This window comes from Ochotona curzoniae, unplaced genomic scaffold (assembly GCF_017591425.1).
Source record: "Ochotona curzoniae isolate NIBS_2020 unplaced genomic scaffold, NIBS_Ocur_1.0 scaffold_2587, whole genome shotgun sequence".
Lineage (NCBI taxonomy): Eukaryota > Metazoa > Chordata > Mammalia > Lagomorpha > Ochotonidae > Ochotona > Ochotona curzoniae.
Genome location: NW_024467096.1, coordinates 14,961,491 through 14,979,700, shown reverse-complemented (window position 1 = coordinate 14,979,700; position 18,210 = coordinate 14,961,491). Strand labels below are relative to the sequence as shown.

At 58.3% G+C, this 18,210-nt stretch overlaps 2 protein-coding genes across 4 annotated transcripts; one reads left to right on the top strand and one right to left on the bottom strand.

Moving 5' to 3' along the window:
- Nucleotides 1–225: 225 nt before the first annotated feature.
- ALG3 (ALG3 alpha-1,3- mannosyltransferase) lies at nt 226–4,942 on the top strand. Of its 3 annotated transcripts, none has more exons than XM_041002867.1 (9): nt 226–401; nt 1,810–1,909; nt 1,992–2,139; nt 2,252–2,412; nt 2,802–2,922; nt 3,285–3,490; nt 3,674–3,750; nt 4,323–4,467; nt 4,628–4,942. In XM_041002867.1, exons 1-9 carry the CDS (start codon nt 311–313, stop codon nt 4,788–4,790), a joined length of 1,212 nt encoding a protein of 403 aa, XP_040858801.1. In that variant the 5' UTR covers nt 226–310; the 3' UTR covers nt 4,791–4,942. The 3 variants fall into 3 exon arrangements, with proteins under 3 accessions (XP_040858801.1, XP_040858800.1, XP_040858802.1); XM_041002866.1 differs by having other exon boundaries at nt 226–438; XM_041002868.1 differs by lacking the exon at nt 1,810–1,909 and having other exon boundaries at nt 226–438.
- A 271-nt stretch (nt 4,943–5,213) lies between these two features.
- VWA5B2 (von Willebrand factor A domain containing 5B2) lies at nt 5,214–17,017 on the bottom strand. The gene is made up of 19 exons (XM_041002582.1): nt 16,879–17,017; nt 16,622–16,792; nt 13,421–13,640; nt 13,082–13,239; nt 12,409–12,540; nt 12,117–12,244; nt 11,698–11,853; nt 11,031–11,141; nt 10,740–10,948; nt 10,547–10,658; nt 9,890–10,075; nt 8,968–9,139; nt 8,561–8,877; nt 7,903–8,092; nt 7,473–7,814; nt 6,324–6,461; nt 6,153–6,236; nt 5,850–6,049; nt 5,214–5,762 (listed from the first exon to the last, which is right to left on the bottom strand). The coding sequence occupies exons 1-19, from the start codon at nt 17,015–17,017 to the stop codon at nt 5,214–5,216; spliced, it is 3,714 nt and encodes a 1,237-aa protein (XP_040858516.1).
- Between the last annotated feature and the right edge of the window lie 1,193 nt (nt 17,018–18,210).

Genomic DNA, 18,210 nt, shown 5'->3' with positions numbered 1-18,210 from the left:
GCAGGGGCAGGCTTTCGTTACTGTGTGCTCAGCACACTAGGTTCCTGCTCGTACGGATCGTGTAGTGCATCTTAGCGGGCTGGTGCAGAAGTTAAGTTTTCATTAAGAGTAAATTGGGAATTCTGGTGACTCCAGTCAGTCCCCAGGCGACGTGGCGCCCTGCAGAGGAGGGGCGGAACCTAAGTGTCGAAGGCTCTGCTTTTCCCGAGTGCTGGGTCTACAAAGAGTGACGCACCATCAAGATGGCGGCGGGGCTGCGGAAACGCGGCCGGGCCGGGGCCGCGGCTCAGACGGCGGGGCTGTGCGGGCCATGGCTGCAACGCGTCTGGCAAGAGCGGCGCCTGCTGCTGCGGGAGCCGCGCTACACGCTGCTGGTGGCCGCCTGCCTCTGCCTGGCGGAGGTGGGCATCACCTTCTGGGTCATTCACAGGGTGGCATGTGAGTGCGCCGAAGGGGCGGGAGGGGACTGACGGGGCAGGGGGGCGAGGAGGGGAGAGGAGGCTAGATGGGCAGGAGACCCAGATCCCAGACCCATGCTGGGACCCAGGCCCGGAGGCACCCCAAACCAGACTGCAGGTGTACTCATTCACCAGCTGCAGAGCCTGCTCCCCCGACCTTCCCGAAAACCGGAGGGCAGGACCTCAGGAGATGAACCTGCTAAATCGCAGAAAGCAAAGCAGCGTGAAAATCAAGAGACCTGAGCCCCAGTTAGTGTACTGCTGCTGCCAGTCTCCATCACTACCCCTATCTCAGTGTTTTCAACTCCTCAATTCCAGTCTCAAAAGAAAAAAAAAAAAAATCAGCGTATGTCTTGAATACTAGTATATGCTGAGGTTGTGCTAGGTAGCAGGGCCGGAGTGAATCAGAGATGTGTTTCCAACCTGGGTATGTGGAGCTGACAGTAATACATCCACAGTGTCTTTTGTTCATCTTCACGGTAGTAAAATCAGATGCCATAAGGGCTTGGCCCGGTGCTTCAGCTGCACCTGAGGGGTCGGGGAATGCTTCCTCTAGCCCCCCTGAAAAGCAGCCAGCAGCACAAGGAGAGGGACTCCTGTGCCAGAAACCACCAGTCAGAAAAACAGTCTGGTTCCTTTGAAGAATTGGAAACACTGTTGTAAATCTAGAATGTAGAGATCAAGTGTGGGTAGCAGGGAGAGGTGAACTCATGAAGAATTTGGAAAGCCCTTGTCACAGGCAGAATGAGGATCAGGTACTTGGGACTGGGTGAGTTCCAATCCCAAGGCTACCCTCTGAAGTCACTTTACATAATCAGTTCTTCTAAGAAAAAGTGATTGAGTTGGGTTTTTGTCTTTTAAACCTTGGCATGGGTTAAAAAAAAAAGAATATCCCTAAAGGGTTTTACAACAGATCCAATAAGATCTAGGAAGAGCTATCTGGCACGGGGTGGGAGATGTGTTCCAGTGGGAAGAAAATAGAAATGGAGACCCTCATTAGGGACTGTCATGCTGTGGCCAAAGGCGTCAAACTCAGCGGGTTTGCGTATGTAAAGTGAAGGTGGGTCAGATGGGGGAGAAGCAGGAGGAAGAATAGACACAAGAGAGAAAGCAGCATCAAGGCTGGTTAACAGGTTCCTGACCTAGACAGACAGCAGGCTCTGCTGGAGTGGGAGGGACGATCATGCCTCCCGTCAGAGCTCAGAGTTCACCCACACAGTGTCAGATGGGCAGCCGAGTGTGGGAACCCCTGAGGAGGAGGTGGAATTGTATGGTCATTTGGAGCTCTGGGTGGGTGGATGGCAGACAAGGGTGGGACTTGGAAGTGACCGCTCCTCTTGCCTTCTTACAGACACAGAGATTGACTGGAAGGCCTACATGTCTCAGGTAGAGGGCGTCCTCAATGGCACCTATGACTATACCCAGCTGCAGGGGGACACCGGACCTCTTGTGTGAGTGAGTGGAGTAGAGGGTTCAGGATGGATGGGAGGGGCCGGCCGAGGACCCAGGCTCACGTTCCCTGGTACCTTCCAGGTACCCAGCTGGCTTCGTGTACGTCTTCATGGGGCTGTACTATGCCACTGGCCGGGGCACTGACATCCGCATGGCACAGAACATCTTCGCTGTGCTCTACCTGGTCACCTTGCTGCTGGTCTTCTTGATCTACCACCAGACCTGCAAAGTACATTCATCTTCCCAGTGCTTGTGGGGGTGGGGCCCATCTCAGGAGGCCTGGGGAGTGAAGTCAGCTCAGGCTTGTTGAACTGACATTCCTCACTGTGTCCATCCTGCAGGTACCTCCCTTTGTCTTTTTCTTCATGTGCTGTGCCTCTTACCGTGTCCACTCCATCTTCATGCTGCGTCTCTTCAATGACCCAGTGGCCATGGCATTGCTCTTCCTCAGCATCAACCTCATCCTGGCCCGGCGCTGGGGATGGGGCTGCTGCTTTTTCAGGTCAGTTCTCCTCTTGTCTGGCATCTCCAGTGCTTTCCCCCAGGGTTCTGCAACAAAGGGGCACTGAAGCAGGCAGGTACCGTAATGGGTCACTCATAGCCGCCAAGGCAAGTCCAGGATCTGTAAAGAGTGTCTGCTACCCCTTCCCAGCCTCACTCCCCATTGTTGGAGTTGGTCTTTGCGCATTCTAAATATGTGTCTGGGTATAAAGGTGGTGCCTACCCCTGTCACCAGCTTGCTTCCAGGCTACCTTACCTGAGTAGGCACCCCAACCTGGAGCCTTTTGGCATGGGGAAACCATTGCTGTGGTGATGGTAGCAGGGAGGGGATTTGGGTGGGCCACTTGGTCCTGGAGCTGACCTTTGCCCTTCCTCCCCTGCCAACCCCAGCCTGGCAGTCTCTGTGAAGATGAACATACTGCTCTTCGCCCCGGGGTTACTGTTCCTTCTCCTCACCCAGTTTGGCTTCCGTGGGGCCCTCCCCAAGCTGGGCATCTGTGCTGGCCTTCAGGTACCTCCCCCTGCCCTTTGTCATTGAAGGAGAGGCCACCTGTCTGGCCTCAAAGACACAAGGAGGAACTTGGGATTTGCTTCTGAGCTGGACAGCCGCTGTCCCTGGGCTTCAATCTTCTTGGACTGGAAAACAAGGATGTTGAACTAGATGGCCCATGAGTAACTTGGTGAACTGAAACCTTAAAGCACAGTTATCATCTGCCTCCTTGGCTGCTTGGGCTGCATGTGCTGGTTGGGGGTGGGGATGGGAATGAGAGATCCTCCAAAGCCTCCTTGTGTCCCACTGCTGCACCGTTCAGTAGTTAGTATGGTGTGTGGGGGTGAGGCTTGGAAGCTCTGCTAACTTCAACCCACCCTCAGGTGGTGCTGGGGCTGCCCTTCCTACTGAAGAATCCCCTCGGTTACCTGTCCCGTTCCTTCGACCTGGGCCGCCAGTTTCTCTTCCGTTGGACAGTGAATTGGCGCTTCCTCCCTGAGGCCCTCTTCCTGCATCGGGCCTTCCACCTTGCCCTGTTGGCTGCCCACCTCACCCTGCTTTTGCTGTTTGCTCTCTGCAAATGGCACAGGTGAGAAAGTGGAGAGGGGGTGCCCTGGTCGAGTTGGGAGAAGGCATGAAGGGTCCCAGGCTTAGGGTTGCTTGGTTGGATGTAGAGTGGGGGTGGGTGAGGGTTGGGGTTAAGCTCATGAAGGGTGAACGTAGAGCCTGGCCCACGATGGACTCTGATGCATGCCCTCTGACTTCTCCCCAGGTCAGGGGAGAGCATCCTGTCACTGCTGAAGGATCCCTCTAAAAGGAAGGTTCCGCCCCAACCCCTCTCCCCCAATCATATCCTTTCAATCATTGCAAGGTAAGGCCTGCTGTCTGCAGTTGCAAATGGAGCCTCAGTCATCAGTCCCAGGTGGCTGGCGACCTGGGAGCAGGACGGGGAGCCCACCCACAGGGTTCCTGCTTCATGCCAGTCACCAAGCTAAGCTGAGCATGTCCCGGATGGACATTCTGAACTGTGAGCTGCTGGTGCATGTGTTCACATCATCTGTCTGGCACTGTCCTGAGAGCTGTGTGTGCATCCTGACATCCAGAATCTGCAGGAGATGCTGAGGTGAGATAGCTCTCATCACCTGACCCTTCTTTACACATGGCAAGACTAAAACTTTCAAAAGCTAGGGAACTTAGCAAAGCCACACAGCTAGGAAGGGATTCCGTCATTAGGATCTATGGCCCCAGCTGTTAATGGCTCCAGGTTAGACTAAAGATGCAGAGAGGGGAAGAAACTGGACCAAAAGTGAGAATCTGGGGAAGGCAGAGCTAGGGGTCTTTCAACCCTAAAGGTTTCTGCCCCTCTGTTTTGGGAATCCCAACTCCGCCCCTTTCTGCTCCTGCCCTTGACCATCAAATACAGATCGTTTCTGTCCTCTTCACCTCCAACTTCATTGGCATCTGCTTCAGCCGCTCCCTCCACTACCAGTTCTATGTCTGGTATTTCCACACACTGCCCTACCTCCTGTGGGCTGCGCCTGCACGCTGGCTCACACACCTGCTCAGGTACTGGCTGGGCCAACCTGGGGAGTGGGATGGGTGAGGGAGATCCTGTCACAAGGCTGTGACCGTGGAGGGGCTTAGAGGGACCCACGTTAGGGCACAGGTAGCGGAAGAACAGCAGACCTCGAAACCAGACACAATGCAGAGCCTTTCTCCCCTCCAGGTTGTTGGTGCTGGGGCTCATCGAGCTCTGCTGGAACACATACCCATCCACATCCTGCAGCTCTGCTGCCCTGCACGTGTGCCATGCGGTCATCCTGCTGCAGCTCTGGCTGGGCCCACAGCCCTTTCCCGAGAGCATCCAGCGTGACAAGAAAGCCCACTGAAGCCCACCTACTCCCTTCAGCTCCATTCTCAGGACCCTGGGTGGGGTGGACTCTGTGCCCTGGGGAATAAACCTTGCCAAGTCCACCTCTCTGCAGAGGAAGCTGGTGCCTGGACAAAGCTGTGCATGTGCAGGGCAGATGAAGAACTCACTTCAGAGTCCCCAAGAGGCACTTTATTGCATAGGAAACTGTGACTTTCTCCCTTTACACAGAGCTCAGCCTGGAGCCCAAGGGCATGGTGTGGGAAGAGCAGGATAGAGCTGGAGCAGGCACTTTTTGTGGGGCAAGAAGATTCTGGGTGGTGGAAAGGGAGATGAGAAGCAGTGGGGGACAGGCTGGCGCCAGCCTACTCCTTTCCCGCCTGGGGAGGCCAGCGCTGGGCGGCAGTGTTTTGGGGAGCCAGCCCCAAGGAGCAGGCAGCTATCACACATTGGCAGGGCTGTAACACAACAGGTGGAGCTGCAGGTTCTGGTCCCAGTGGCGCAGCAGCAAGAAGAGCCCCCTAGCGGCGGCTTTAAGCGCTGCCAGATCAAGGCCATCGGGCAGATGCTGGGCCCGCAGCCAGCAATCTGCCTTCGCAGCACTCAGTTCCCACTCCCCGAAAGCGGCAGCACAGCGATGCTCTAGCCACGCAAGCGCCACAGCCGTGGCCCACGTGCGGCCCCTCAAGTCAGCACCACCTGACCCTCTTGCTCCTTCCGAGGTCTCGGTGTCTGAGCCGCGCCCACTGTCCACCTGGCATGGGCCCTCAGAGCCTGAGCTGGGGGACGGGCTGCAGGAGGCTGTTGCACTGTCACCCTGGCCTACACCAGGACCTAGAAGTGCCCAAGGAGATGAGGCTGAGGTGGGGCTGAGGCTGGCACGGTGCGCTGCGAAAGGTGAGGCTCGGCATAGGCGCTCCTGTGAGATGCGTACGGCTGCGCAGAAGGGTGCGTCCAGGCGGAAGGACCCCGGCGCCTCCTGCAGCCGCACCTGAGGAGAGAGGAGGTGGGGGGAGAAGCGAATTGAGACAGACGTCCCGGCTCTGGCAATGCTGCCCTCCACCTCCCGAGTCCTCACCAAGGGCAAGTAGTCATGGTCGCTGCCTTCGCTGCTACCCTCGCTGGTCTGACCCGGGTCGGGGCTGCAGAGTGTGCGGCGGCGGCCCAAGCTGAGCCGGGATGGAGGCTGTGGGAGTGGGTGGGGAGGACCTCCAGTAGGGAACGCGGGGTCCCTCAAAGCAGCCTTGGAGTTGCCATTTTGACCCAAATCACAGGCACCTACCAGAGAGAGCCCATGAAATGCCAGCTGGCGCGGGCCCCATAGAGCTCCCAGATGGCATCTCCCTCTGACCCTCCACCCTGCTCTGGAGTGGGCTGTTACCGTTAGAGGGGGCGTTGGTGTGCAAAGGAGCTGCAGTGGGATGGGTCTGCGGGGCAGAAAGGGCACTTGGGGGCTCGAGGACCTCTGCAGGAACATAAGACACAGACTCGTCTGAAAGGCAGCCATGGAGCCGAAGGCTGCACCCAGAGGCCACCAGGGGACGGCCCCTACCTGAGCTCTGCACCTGCAGGGCCTCGGGTAGGGCCTCCCTGCTGCTGGCATCCACAGCTACAGGGCAGGTGAAGCAGGAGGGGGCAGAGCTGACCTTGCTAGTCTGAAGGGCTCGGAGCCAAGACCTCCGGGCGTGGCCTGTGAAAGCAAGGAAGTGTCTGCTGGAGGTACCACTAGCCACCTCTGCCCAGTGCTCAGGCCCAGATCAGCTCAGCCCGCCCCGACACACACACACACACACACACACTGGCAAGAAGTGTCAGCAGGACTGGGATTCCCCCTGGAAACCCAGACAGCATTCAACAGAATGGACAGCACCCAGAGGAAATGTTGGTTGGCTGGTAGTGCCTTTTCCTTCACTCCTCCAGCACCATACAATAGAACATTCTACAAGAGTGGAAAGGTACCAGGTTTACATGATGCAGGACTACAGCGGCCAGTCATATATGACTGGTCATTGAGCACTTCAGGTGTGGCTGGAGCTGCTGCGGGCAACTAAAGTTTTAACTTAGAGTTTAATCATCATTTCCCAAGTGACAAAAATCTGTTTTGATGTTGTGGGTGCTGTGTCGGCTGCCAGGAAGCTTGTCAACTTTGCATTCTCCTGCTTGCCAGGAGACATAACCTCATAGCATGCCATCTAACTACATTCTCAGCTGCCTTTTATTTCCACTTTCTTTTACACCCTTCTGCTCTGCTGAAGTTTCTCTCCTGCTAAAATGGTGTGCCAGCTTGGGTCTTCTGTGAATGAAGTGGGGTGTAGATGGCAACAAGGACCCAGTGTGTAGTATCCCACGTAGGAGCATTGTGCTTCTGACTGGCATGCCTGCTAATGAGCCCACTGATGGGAGGACAGTGGAAGATGGCCCATGCACCTGGGGCCCTGTCACCCAGTTGAGAAACCCAGCTGGAGTTCCTGGATCCTGGCTTCAGCCTCAGTCAGACCCGGCTATTGCAGGCAGGTGCAGAGTAACCAGCGAATAGATCTCCTGTCTCCCTGTCTTTCAAATCAATGTATATTCCTATCTATTGATTATCTACATCAATCATTGTCTATCTTAAAGTAGCAACAGAAGCACAGGCTTCTATCTTCCATTTTGAGTCCCAGGTCCCTGAGGCCCTGACCTCACCACCCTGCTGCTAACTCACCCCGGTCCGCTGTGGTCTCTGTCCCTCCTCGGAGAGCCAGCTGCTCATTGTCTCGCACCACAGAGGCTGCAGTCAGTCTGTGGAGTGCTTGGTCCCAGGTGGCTTCTTTCACAGAGGGTGATGGAGGCTGTGCTCCCCACAGTGGCTCTAGCCCAACACCCACTTCCCAGCACATGGGCTGCTCCCCACACAGGCCCCGGATCACCACATGGCAGTGCGGCACCTGGGGAGGCGATGGCACTGCTGGTGGAGCCGACTCCCCACCAGGGGGCACAGATGTGAACAGGAAGGGCGGTTCCATCAACATATCCCAGTCCATGGGGACCGGGGAGAGCAGGTTTCCTACTGGGGAGAGAAGGGTGGTGGGCATCAACACCTTGGGCTCCACCTCCTTCGTGTCAGGACCCCAGCTCCCCACTCGGACTCTCACCTGAGTCATCCAGGCCCTGTCCCAACTGTTGGCTTGATTCCAGGCCTGGCCCGTCCAGCACTGTACCCAGAGAGGGCTGCCGTGGCCGGCCAGCAGCTGGGTTTGCTCGGTCTGGAGGGGATGAGAGGCTTCGGCCTGCCAGTGCTGCTCTACGCCGACGACCTAACACCTCTGTACTCAAGGCCACTGCCTGCATGTGAGACATGGGGGCCACTGATGAAGGAAAGCAGAGCTCCCTGGCTCTCCTACACACTGCTGGCCACACGGCCCTGGTGGGACACCTCAGGGTGGCTGCTTGCTACCCTCAGGAGGCAGATCATGCTCCAGCCCTCTTCCCAGTGTCATCTGCCTCCACTCCCTATTTCCCACTTAAAGCTGTCACTCGTCTCTGTACTGTTTACCTTCTCCCCCTTACCCGGCTGACAGCTCCCACTCCTGTAACTGCTCGCAGTTTCCCGAACTCTCTTAGAGCTGATCACCCTGACTCTGCACCTCGTGACACCATGTTCCCCTGCTCATCATTGTGTGATGGGCAAACATTCACCAGACTCTCTAGCAAGACCTCACAGTAAACAGTGTGGCACAGCCAGCACCCAGGAGGTGTGCTAAGCAAACATTCACTGAATACATAGTGAGTGAAGGTGGGCTGACGTCTCACCTTGAGTGCAGTCTGTGGGGGTGCCGCCGGTAAGGGGCAGGAGCGGGAGCCTGCAGGTTCTCCCCAGGCCAGGCTACGGCAGCCCTGCTGAGAAGGGGGTCCCAGGGGAGTGCTGACCTCAGGGGAGCCAGGGCCCTGGGATCCTGGGGACTCACTGCTGCCTGTGGAGCCTGGGCCGGGCTCAGGGCTGGCTGAGCAGTGGGTGAGCACATACTGCTCCCTGATGTAGGAGGACTGAAAGATGCGGCGCCATATGGCTGGATCAGAAGAGGGGTTGGGGCCAGGGTCTGTGATGGGCTCTGTCAGGGCATCTGAACCTGCTGGGAGAAGAGCAACAGTCCTAATCCTGACCCCTTCAACTGCCTAGCCTCTGCCACCACCATTACATACACACACCAGGCACTCACTCCGCTCGGAGTCCCCAGCAGTCCACAGACCAGACAGCTCTGCTGACACAAGGCCTGTCCCGGGTGGTTCAGAGGTGCCTGTGGGCTCAGTGCCAGGGCTTGTGGCAGATGGTGCCTCCTCTGGGGACGGGAACACCGAGCCGCCCAAGCTCTGCCATCCTGGCTCTTGGCCCTAGAAGAAAATCAATGGGGAGGAAAAAAAATGGATTGTCACACATTACCTTTTTCCAAACAGGATGTGAAGGTGGCACAAGCAAGAGGCAAGAAAGCTGCCTATAGCAGAAAGGGATGCCCCTCATGAAGGCAGGTGGCAGGGCTGTGCTAACCTTGAGGATTAGCAGCAGCTCTGGGGCTGCCTGAGCTGCTTGGGGGCCAGGCAGAGGTGGCCTGTTTCATAGTTCTTAGGATCAGAGAGGAAAAGCATGCTGTGTCTTAGGGAGCAAGATTTTCTTAAAGCCCACCTCTCAGATTCACATTGTGCAGCAAGAACCCTACCAGGATAACGCCTCCCTCACTCCCCAACACACACAAAAAAGCATCATTTCCCAGTAAGGAAATGGGCTGAGAGGGGTCTGGTGACTTGCCCTCAGCAGGTGCCTAATGGGTGACAGAGGTGGGATCTGAGCCCATATCCACATTAGACTCCTCTCCCACCACAGAGCTCCGGGGGAAGGAGCTCACAGCAATCCTGGAGCTGTTCCCTGTAGCCAGGTGCTTTAGGGACCTCGGTAAAGGGGTCACACTTCACAAAGCCACTCAGTACATGCCCTTATGGGACAGGAAGAGCAGTGGACTGAGATGCTCAGTGGGACCCCTATGGAGTCCTGGGGGACACAGCCGGAGAGCCTGGCAGAGAGAGAAGGGGGAACAGGAAAGGGAAAGGCCCCATATGCACATACAGTAGTACCGAGTCCAGGCCTACCCCTGATGGGCGGGGCCGGAAGCTGTCCACCCTGAAAAGTGAGCAATAACCAAGCAGCCGGTCCCCAGGGTAAAGGGCTGGGATCTCTCGGGGAGTCAGCAGTGCCTCCACAGCGTCGGGCACAAACCAGTCCACAGAGATGTCACTCAGAGCGGGCTCCAGGGCCTTCCGCAGGGCCTGCACCAGCTGTGGGGAATGGCCAAAGAGAGGGCAGGGCAGGTGTCACACACGGGGTAACACAGCAGGAAGGCCATGCTAAGCTTGACCCCACACATTGTGTCCCCAGGTCCATGGTGGGGCAGTGTGTGTGTGTGTGTGGGATGGGAATGAGGACCAGGGTTGGGCTGATGTCAGGAGAAGGAACAAGCGGATAAGCAAGGGGATTGAGCATGCTCAGAACTTGGGCAGTTTCTTGGCCAGAGACTGCCCACATGGTGGGACAAGGTTGCCAGGGTGAGACTCAACTTCAGGACAGAAAGGGAGAGAAGATCTGGGGGTGGCCAGAGGATTTGTGCCCAAACCTCAGACAGTACCAACTGCTCCCCACTGATTGGCATCTCAGGGAGGGGAGGGAGGAGGGTCCAGAGCTCCCTAACTAGAAATCGGCCATGATATGTACTTCTGGGGGCAGGTAACAGGGTCGAGGCCCAAGCTCACCATGGGCTGCAGCCTCTCCCCTGGCCTCAGGAAGTAGGCCTGGCCCCTGCTGAGGGCCGACAGATCCCGGAGCAGCTGGTGGCAAGCAGGCCCCAGCCCAAAGGAGAAGCACCTGCCAGGGCAAGCAAAGCAGGTGTGAACCCCCTGGAGTGAGACTGGGGGGAGTCAGTCTTCAGCTCCTGGCCCTGCTCACCTGGCTGCCCCTCTGTGCCATCTCATGAGCTCTAGAGCTTGGTGGGTAGTGGTAAGCGCAGGTGAGGCTGCAGTGAGCAGGAACAGCTGCCGAGGGTGGGCCTTGTGCTGGGGTTGCACCATGGCCCAGTCCAGAACAGCCAGAATGTCTGGGGGACCACTCACAGCTTGCAGGGTCTCAAGGCTGTCACATATCAGCTGCACAGTGTCCTGGGCAAAAAAGAACATGCTGGGCCATGCTGCACTGGGACATCACCCACGAAGCTCCGCAGGATCCCTGGGCCGCACTCACGTCATTGCAAGGCCTGCTGTCTGGGAAGAGTGGTCGCACTGATGTCCCAAACACTGCCAGGTTGACGAGCGTCTGGGGTGGGAGAGATTTCACAGCCAAAATGATGGCATCCTGGGGAGAGCCGGGCAGGGTGATTGGTGAGACAGGTTGGCTGAGGTCATGGGGAGGACGGCGGGGACTGCACAGTGTGCTTCCAGGAACAGGGGTGGGGGAGAGCGGGGTAGAATAGAGGGAGGAGACTGTGTGTGTGTGTGAGCCAATTCCATGGACTCAGCAGGTACAGGAGACATGTGATGTGTGTATGACTGGAGTGACTGAGGGTCCTTCTATAGGAGGGGCCCTTGGGAGTGAGAGATGTATGTGTGTGTGTGTGTGTGTGTGTGTGTGTGTGCGCGCGCACAAGCATGAGAAAGCAGGGAAACCACAACAGTGTATGTATGTTGTGTGCGTGGCAAGGGCTGGACTATTCCCTAAGGAACCTCCCTGGGGAGTTACTGCAGGTGGGGATGTCCACTTGGGGAAACTCCTGGTTTTGACAAGGCGGCCTCCAGCCCCACTCAGACGCCCTGCTTCTGTTGCCCCAGGCCTGCCTCCCATTGCCCCAGACCTGCCTTTTGCCTCTTGCCCCTGCCGCCCCAGGCCTGCCCCACCCCCTGCCCTCACGAGCCTTGTGCACAGTGCTGCTGCTGTCCAGCAGGAACAGGAGCTCTCGGGTGGCGGTGCCCAGGTGTCCAGGTTTGGTGCTCAGGTCAGGGCAGAAGCTCAACACCAGCACGGGGTTAAGCAGGATGTCCTTGTGGAAGCGTCGCTGCAAGAAGCACACCTGAACATGGGAGCGCTGTGTCAACCTGGGCCAGGGTCAGGGAAGTTCCGTCCAGGGGAGCAGTGGGACCCTTTGCTGGGGCCTTTCTCTGAAGGTCATTTGCAAGGCAGGGTGGGGAGAGTCCAGAGAAACCCAGGCTGGCTCTCCTGTGCAGCACTCCTCAGCCCTCTGCCAAGCTGGGTGGCAGCTATAGGTCCCTGCCTATGTACACAAATGCAACCAGCAACAACGTCAGGGACTGGGCCCTGACTCTGCAGCCATACCTGCCAGTCCCCATCACTGTCCCTTCTTCGCTGCAGCCTCTGAAAATCACGGCGGGCTTTCACCCACGCCTCGTACTCCACTGCACTCAGGCTGCCTGCCTCGAGTATCAGGTGTGGCTGATGGGGCTCTGATGGAGAGGGACACAGCTAGTGTTAGGGAGGCCCCTGTCCCCAACCCCGGTCCTGGGAGGAGCCTGCACTGGCAGCCTCCTGTGTGCCCTCCCACCTCTGCTTGCCCGAGATGGCTGATTGGGGTTGTCCCACAGCCCATGGCCCAGGGCCAGTCTCTTACCACTTGGGTGCAGCAGGATCTCCAAGAGCCGGTCACAGCGGTGGCCCTCAGCCAGGGTGACACAGATGGTGGCTGCTGAACTTGCATGGGGAGGTGCATCTGCCCGCAGGGCATGGGAGGGGCTCTCCAGGCCTGGGGATGCATAGAGGTAGGGAGAGGTGATAGCTGCCCTACCCCAGGCCAAGACAGAACACATACTCAACCTATCCAGGTTAGTCCATGGCTGTAGATGGGATCATGGCTGAGTCTGCTCAGCTCTTAGTGTCTGATCCATGGGGTCGGAGAGAGGGCTGATTTGCCTGTTTTCATAGAAGTGGGCAATCAGATCTGTTTCTGGCTGCTTAAAGTGGCAGCCACCAGCCAATCACAGATACAGCACCCTGTCCCCATCTATTTACCAAGGGACGTACATGTAGTAGCTTAGATGTACCCCATTGTCAAGAACTCTCCCCATCAGTGTAAAGGGTGGAAAGTAAATGAGTGACATAATTGATGAGGCAGAGTGAGTGTCCAAGTGCCCCAGGGGATGCTCCCACTGCAGCATGGCTCCGGTGCCCATCCTCTTTCCTGTCCCAGGTTTCTCCCACCCCTAAGCCCTGAATGAGTGTCCCATCAGCTGTCCTGGGAGGAAAGGGGTGGACCCGGGAAGGGAGGCCAGGCCAGAGGCACCCACCTGCCAGCAGGCATGGCCCTGTCACCAGCATCTCGAAGGAGAAGGTGTAGGGAGCAGGACAGCGGGCAGGGCCTGAGAACACATCCCGCGGGGCAACTGGCTCCTCCCAGGCCAGCCCTTCTTCCTGGGGGCTGCCCACCCCAAAGCAGCTGGTGGGGCTGCAAGGGAACGCAAGGAGCGTCACAGGACCACCAGCAAGGCCCCAAGCCTCTGGCTGACCCTGGCCCCAGCCCCTCCTCACCCCACCCATCCCCACAGGGCACGCTGCCAAAGCCCCCTCACCCGCACTAGACCCAGAGAAGTCGAGGGAGGGACGAAGAGAATCACCATAGGCCCAACCTGTCGTCACAGAGCCCCGGAGGCCTGAGGGGCCCCGGTGGGCCTGGTGGGGCCAGCGGGGTGAGCACAGTGGGCAGGACCACATGCAGCACCCCGTCAGGCCTTGAGGGCAGCTCCCAGCTGCTGCACAGGGTCACTGTCATGGTGCCAGCCGCAGCAATAAGGCCCGTAGGCAGCACCAGCGCAGACCGAGCCTGGGCCAGATCCAAGACGAGATGACCTACGGTAGGTGAGAAATGGGGGCTCAGAGGAAACCAGAAGCAGAAGAGATGAGGGGAGCTTGAGGTACGTGAAGGGGCTGACTCGGGGTGCCCCGGCCAGGGGACCTGAGCAGTTGGCAGGCACTAAGCCGATGGGGGCATGAGATGGAACCATGGCAGGAGAGGCAGGGGTGTTGAAAGGACCTGGCCAACCCTGTTAACAGAGGGCTGAAAGATGGGGAGCAGCTCCACTCCCAAGGACTTTGGGGGGCCCACACACTCTGTGTCTCTCTGCCTATCTGCCTTTCTCAGTCAACCCTGGACACCATCTTTCTAAAAACTCTGGTGGCTGTCACTGAGGCACAGCAAGTAAAGTTGCTATCTACAATGCCGCATCCTAGTTAGGCACTGGTTCGGGTCCTGGCTGCTCCACTTCCAACCCAACTCTCTACTGATGTGCCTGGAAAAGCAGCAAAGGATGGCCCAAGCGCCTTGGGTGCTGCACCTAAGTGGGAGACCCAGAAGAAGCTCCCGGCTTCAGAGTGGCCTAGCTCTTGTCATTGCAACCCTTTGGAGGCAAACCAATGGATGAAAGATCACTCTTGGTTTCTCTTTCTCTTTCTGTAAGTCTGCCTTTCAAATGGCCAAATAAATCTAATAAAAATAAAATAACTGCCTTGTGGCTGGGGTGCTTGGGAACCAAGAAGAGTGCCCCAGGAGGAGTTTGTGGCAGTTGTCAGGACTGAGGCGGGAGGTAGGCCAGAAGACACAGTGCCGCATGTACCTTCCAGGCAACGGTTGCGTTTAGACATAGGATTCCTGGGTTGGGGTGGGATGAGATGGCTGGTGGAGCCGTGACAGTCACTGCTGCCACTAGGGAAGAACATACATGTGTGGTCCCACACACGTGGGCTGCCTGCCTTCAGAGCAATCATGTCACCTCCCTGCCTTACTGCAGTCACCTTGAGAAATACCTGCTGTGTAAATGAGGGGAAGACAAAGATGGACAGGAAGGAAAGGAAGGAGAAAGGGGCTTTTCTCTCAGCCTGCCGAGGTGCAGGATCCATGGCAAGGACACAAGGTCAGGTTTTCCATCAGCTCTGTGACTCCTAATGATATCCTTTGGTAATTCTTGCTTCATTATCCACAGACTGGGAATCCTAAGAACTATACCATGGGGTCTGGCATCCTGACGTAGCAGGCAGAAGTGCCACCTGTGATGGGGGCATCCTATAGAGCTGCCAGTTCAAGTCCTGGCTGCTTCATTTCCTGCCCAGCTCTCTGTGCCTGGGAAAAACAGAGAAGATGGGCCCCTGCCACCTATGTAGGAGACCCTGTTGAAGCTGGGGTTTGGCCTGACCCAGTCCAGTGCCTTAGGCAGCCATCTGGGGAGTGAACCAGTGGACAGAAGATCTTTCTCTCTGTAACTGACTTTCAAATGAATAAATAAATGTAAAAAAAAAAAAAACTACAGGTCAAACACTGTGACAAAAAATAAATGAAACATTATATACAAAGCTTCCAATTTTGTAAATGTGTTGCTATTATTTTCAACCCCTATGAAAGAGGGAATATGGGGCTAGTACTGTGATTCAAGAGGCCAATCCTGTGCCTGCAAGTGCTAGGATCCCATATGGGTGCTGATTCATACCCCAGCTACTCCACTTCCCATCCAGCTCCCTGCTTGTGGCAAAGCAGTGGAGGACAGCCCAAAGCCTTGGGACCCTGCACCCTTGTGGGTGACCCAGAGAAATTTCCACTCTTAGCTTCAGATTGGCTCATCTCCAGCTATTGCAGCCATTTGAGAAGTAAAATAGCAGATGATCTTTCTCTCTGTCTGCGATCTCTGTAAATTTGCCTAATATAAATAAATCCTAAAAAAAAAAAAAAGAGGGCAAGAGAAACTCTTGCTTTATTACCTACCTCTCTGGATTCAAATTGAGAGGATGCCAGCGACAACACAAATTAAACTATAAATCACTACAAACACAAGATATTGGGTTACTCAGTAGAAGCTGCCTACAATCCTGGTATATACATACCACTGCCTCTAGCCATTTCACCAAGTCCTACCCTTCCTTCCACAGGCTGCCTAAATGTCCTTCTGGAATATTCCTGGCACTTGGCCCAGAACTCACAATGGCTTTGAACCACCTGCGGGCTTTATCCCAGCTCTCAGCACCGCTGCTTGTGTCCTTCTCACTCAGATGGTAAACCCCTGGGCAGGAATCCAAGCACTATGTGGATGAATAAATGACAGGACACAGGGAGAGCCACAGAACCTGGCCAAGCTGGGTCCCCTGGGAGACGCTGGGCTTTGGAGGTGAACAGAACCCTGTCCCAAGCCCAGGAGCTAGTGCTCAACTGGGGACCCGACAGGCAGACCCGACAGATCAGGATGTGAGGAGGTGGCGCCAAAAGCCTCTGAGTGCAATTACCCACTGAGGGGCCTAAGGAGGGGAGGTGTGGCAGGGTTTCCCAGGGAGTGACAGCTGGATGGTTCTTAAAGGACCAGTAGTACACATTTTGCTCTTCAGAAATGGGAAATCAGGGAAGGGAGGTGCAGAAGGACCTGGCAGGGTGGCCAGTGTGGTGCCAGGGGTGGGAAAGGGGCTGAAGGGATGGGATCAGGTGAGCAAGGGGTTTGTTAAACAGAAGAGTCTGCACTTGACCCGGGAGCTGGGCGTCACAAAGGGCCTAGCAGAGGACGTCTGAGGGGTTAGCCATAGAGGTAGCTCCCTCGGCAACCCCCTGGAGGGTTACGATCACCTGGGCAGAACAGGCAAGTGTCCCAGCAAACCCGTGCTATCTGCCTGCGACCTAGCGCCAAACCTAGGTCACGTGTCCCCAGCACCTGGGGGCGGGCCAGGTATGCAGTCCACGACTGTTGAATGAAGAGATGAATCAATGGGTGGCAAGCTCAGTGCGGGGAGAGCGGGTGCAGGGATCTGAGCGGCGGCTGGCCTGCAGGAGGAACGCGGAGTGGCCGCGCTGGACTCACCCTGCGCGCAGCGGCGGGGCGTGGAGGCGCCCAGCGCCGGGCCCAGCGCGCGACAGCAGGCGGGCTGGGAGCGGCGCCGGCTCTGCAGCTGGAAGGAGACGCGCCGTCCCGCCGCCTCGGCCTCGAAGCCCGACACCACCTCGGCCTCAGCCAGCGGGTACACGAACACGCCTGCGGGGCCGGAGACGGCGTCGGAGCGCGCCCGGCACACCCCAGCGGCTCCCAGCACCCCGGGTCCCCCTGCCCCGGGGCCTCACCCTCCACCGGCTGCGGCTGAGGGTTGTGGTAGGTGAGCCGAGCCCGCAGGCTGAGGCAGGGGCCGTTGGTGCAGGCCCGGACGCTGGAGTCGGTGAGGGGCAGCGGCGTCCAGCTGGAGGGGCAGTAGAGGCCAGGCATGGTGCCGGGAGGTGGGCGCTGCAGGAGCTGGGGAGGACCGGTCTAACTCCGCCGCGAGGCGGCTCGCCTGCGGGAGGCGCAAGACTGAGACCGGGGGCTTCCGCCCGGCCGACAGGTGGCAAGGGCGATGATAAGCCGAGGGGAGCGGAGGGCACGGCGAGTTGGGGCATCCTCGCCCGTTACCTGGGAAACCGGGGCAGACGCGGCTGTCCGCGGCGTGGGGACCCGGGGAGCCGAGGGTTAATCATTAACTGGAGTCCCCCCCACCCCCCGGCGCCCGGCAGTCCCGCCGCCCGCCCGCTCCTCTGGGGCTCGGGGGGCGGCCACAGCTGTTCCGTCAGCCGCTGCCGGGCCTCCCCGCCACCCCTGTACCTGCCGGCCCCCCGGGGCCCCGGCGGCTGCCAGCTGTCGGAAGCGCTGCGGGGGTGGGGTGGGTGAGGAGCGCTGGGAGATGCTCGGCGTGCGGAGCGAAGGTTTAAAGGGACCGGATCCACCCTGGCTACCTTAGCCCGGGGGCGCAGCGCGGGCGGGGTGGGCCGAGGCGTTCAGAGGGGCTGCATGCCCGAGTGGTGGGGGTAACAGAGACTGGGACGCGTGAGAGGAGGTGTAGGGACAGAGAGCGCCCGAGCGATGGGTGTAGGGCACCTCTCCCCCACCCTGGCAGAACCCACCGGGAAGTCTCCCCGCTTCGGGTTGCTGCGGGCTGGGTCGTGGGTTCTCTCTCCACCCACCCATCCCTGCGGGCGACTCCAACCTCACCGTCACGTCCTCCGCGGAGTTTGGGGCGCCGCTAAGGGTCCAGGGTGGGTGATGCGGGCCCTGCACCCCGAGCTGCACTTGGGTCCCCGCACCTGCTGGGGCGCCGGCTCCAGCCTCTTGCAGCTGCTGCTCCGAGTCGGGGCGGTGGTCCCGCCCCCCGCGCCGGGAGTCCGCCCTGCCAGTCCGCCTCGGCCCCGCCTGCCGCTGCGGCGGGTGGACGCTCCCCCTCCAACGGGCGCGGTTCCGCCTCCGCGCCAGCCCGGGCCGCGGGAGCCAGAATGGACTCCGCAGTGCAGGGACCCGCGCGTCCCCCGCCACCGCCACACACTTAGTGCGGGACCGAGGCCTTTGTGGCCCCCACCTTTTCCAGCTTTCGGGAGAAGAGGGGCCCGAGCAGCTCATCCTGCGCGCCCCGGGCCCTGCAGCGCCTGCCT

Excerpts from the sequence above, each read along its gene's own strand:
- ALG3 (XM_041002866.1), top strand. The coding sequence starts at position 243 with ATGGCGGCGGGGCTGCGGAAACGCGGCCGGGCCGGGGCCGCGGCTCAG. Across the intron at positions 3,491-3,673 it reads GCTCTCTGCAAATGGCACAG|GTCAGGGGAGAGCATCCTGT; the intron begins GTGAGAAAGTGG and ends ACTTCTCCCCAG. Across the intron at positions 4,468-4,627 it reads TGGCTCACACACCTGCTCAG|GTTGTTGGTGCTGGGGCTCA; the intron begins GTACTGGCTGGG and ends TCTCCCCTCCAG.
- VWA5B2 (XM_041002582.1), bottom strand. The coding sequence starts at position 17,017 with ATGCCTGGCCTCTACTGCCCCTCCAGCTGGACGCCGCTGCCCCTCACC. Across the intron at positions 11,142-11,697 it reads GCAGCAGCACTGTGCACAAG|GATGCCATCATTTTGGCTGT; the intron begins GCTCGTGAGGGC and ends GGCTCTCCCCAG. Across the intron at positions 10,659-10,739 it reads TGGCACAGAGGGGCAGCCAG|GTGCTTCTCCTTTGGGCTGG; the intron begins GTGAGCAGGGCC and ends TTGCCCTGGCAG.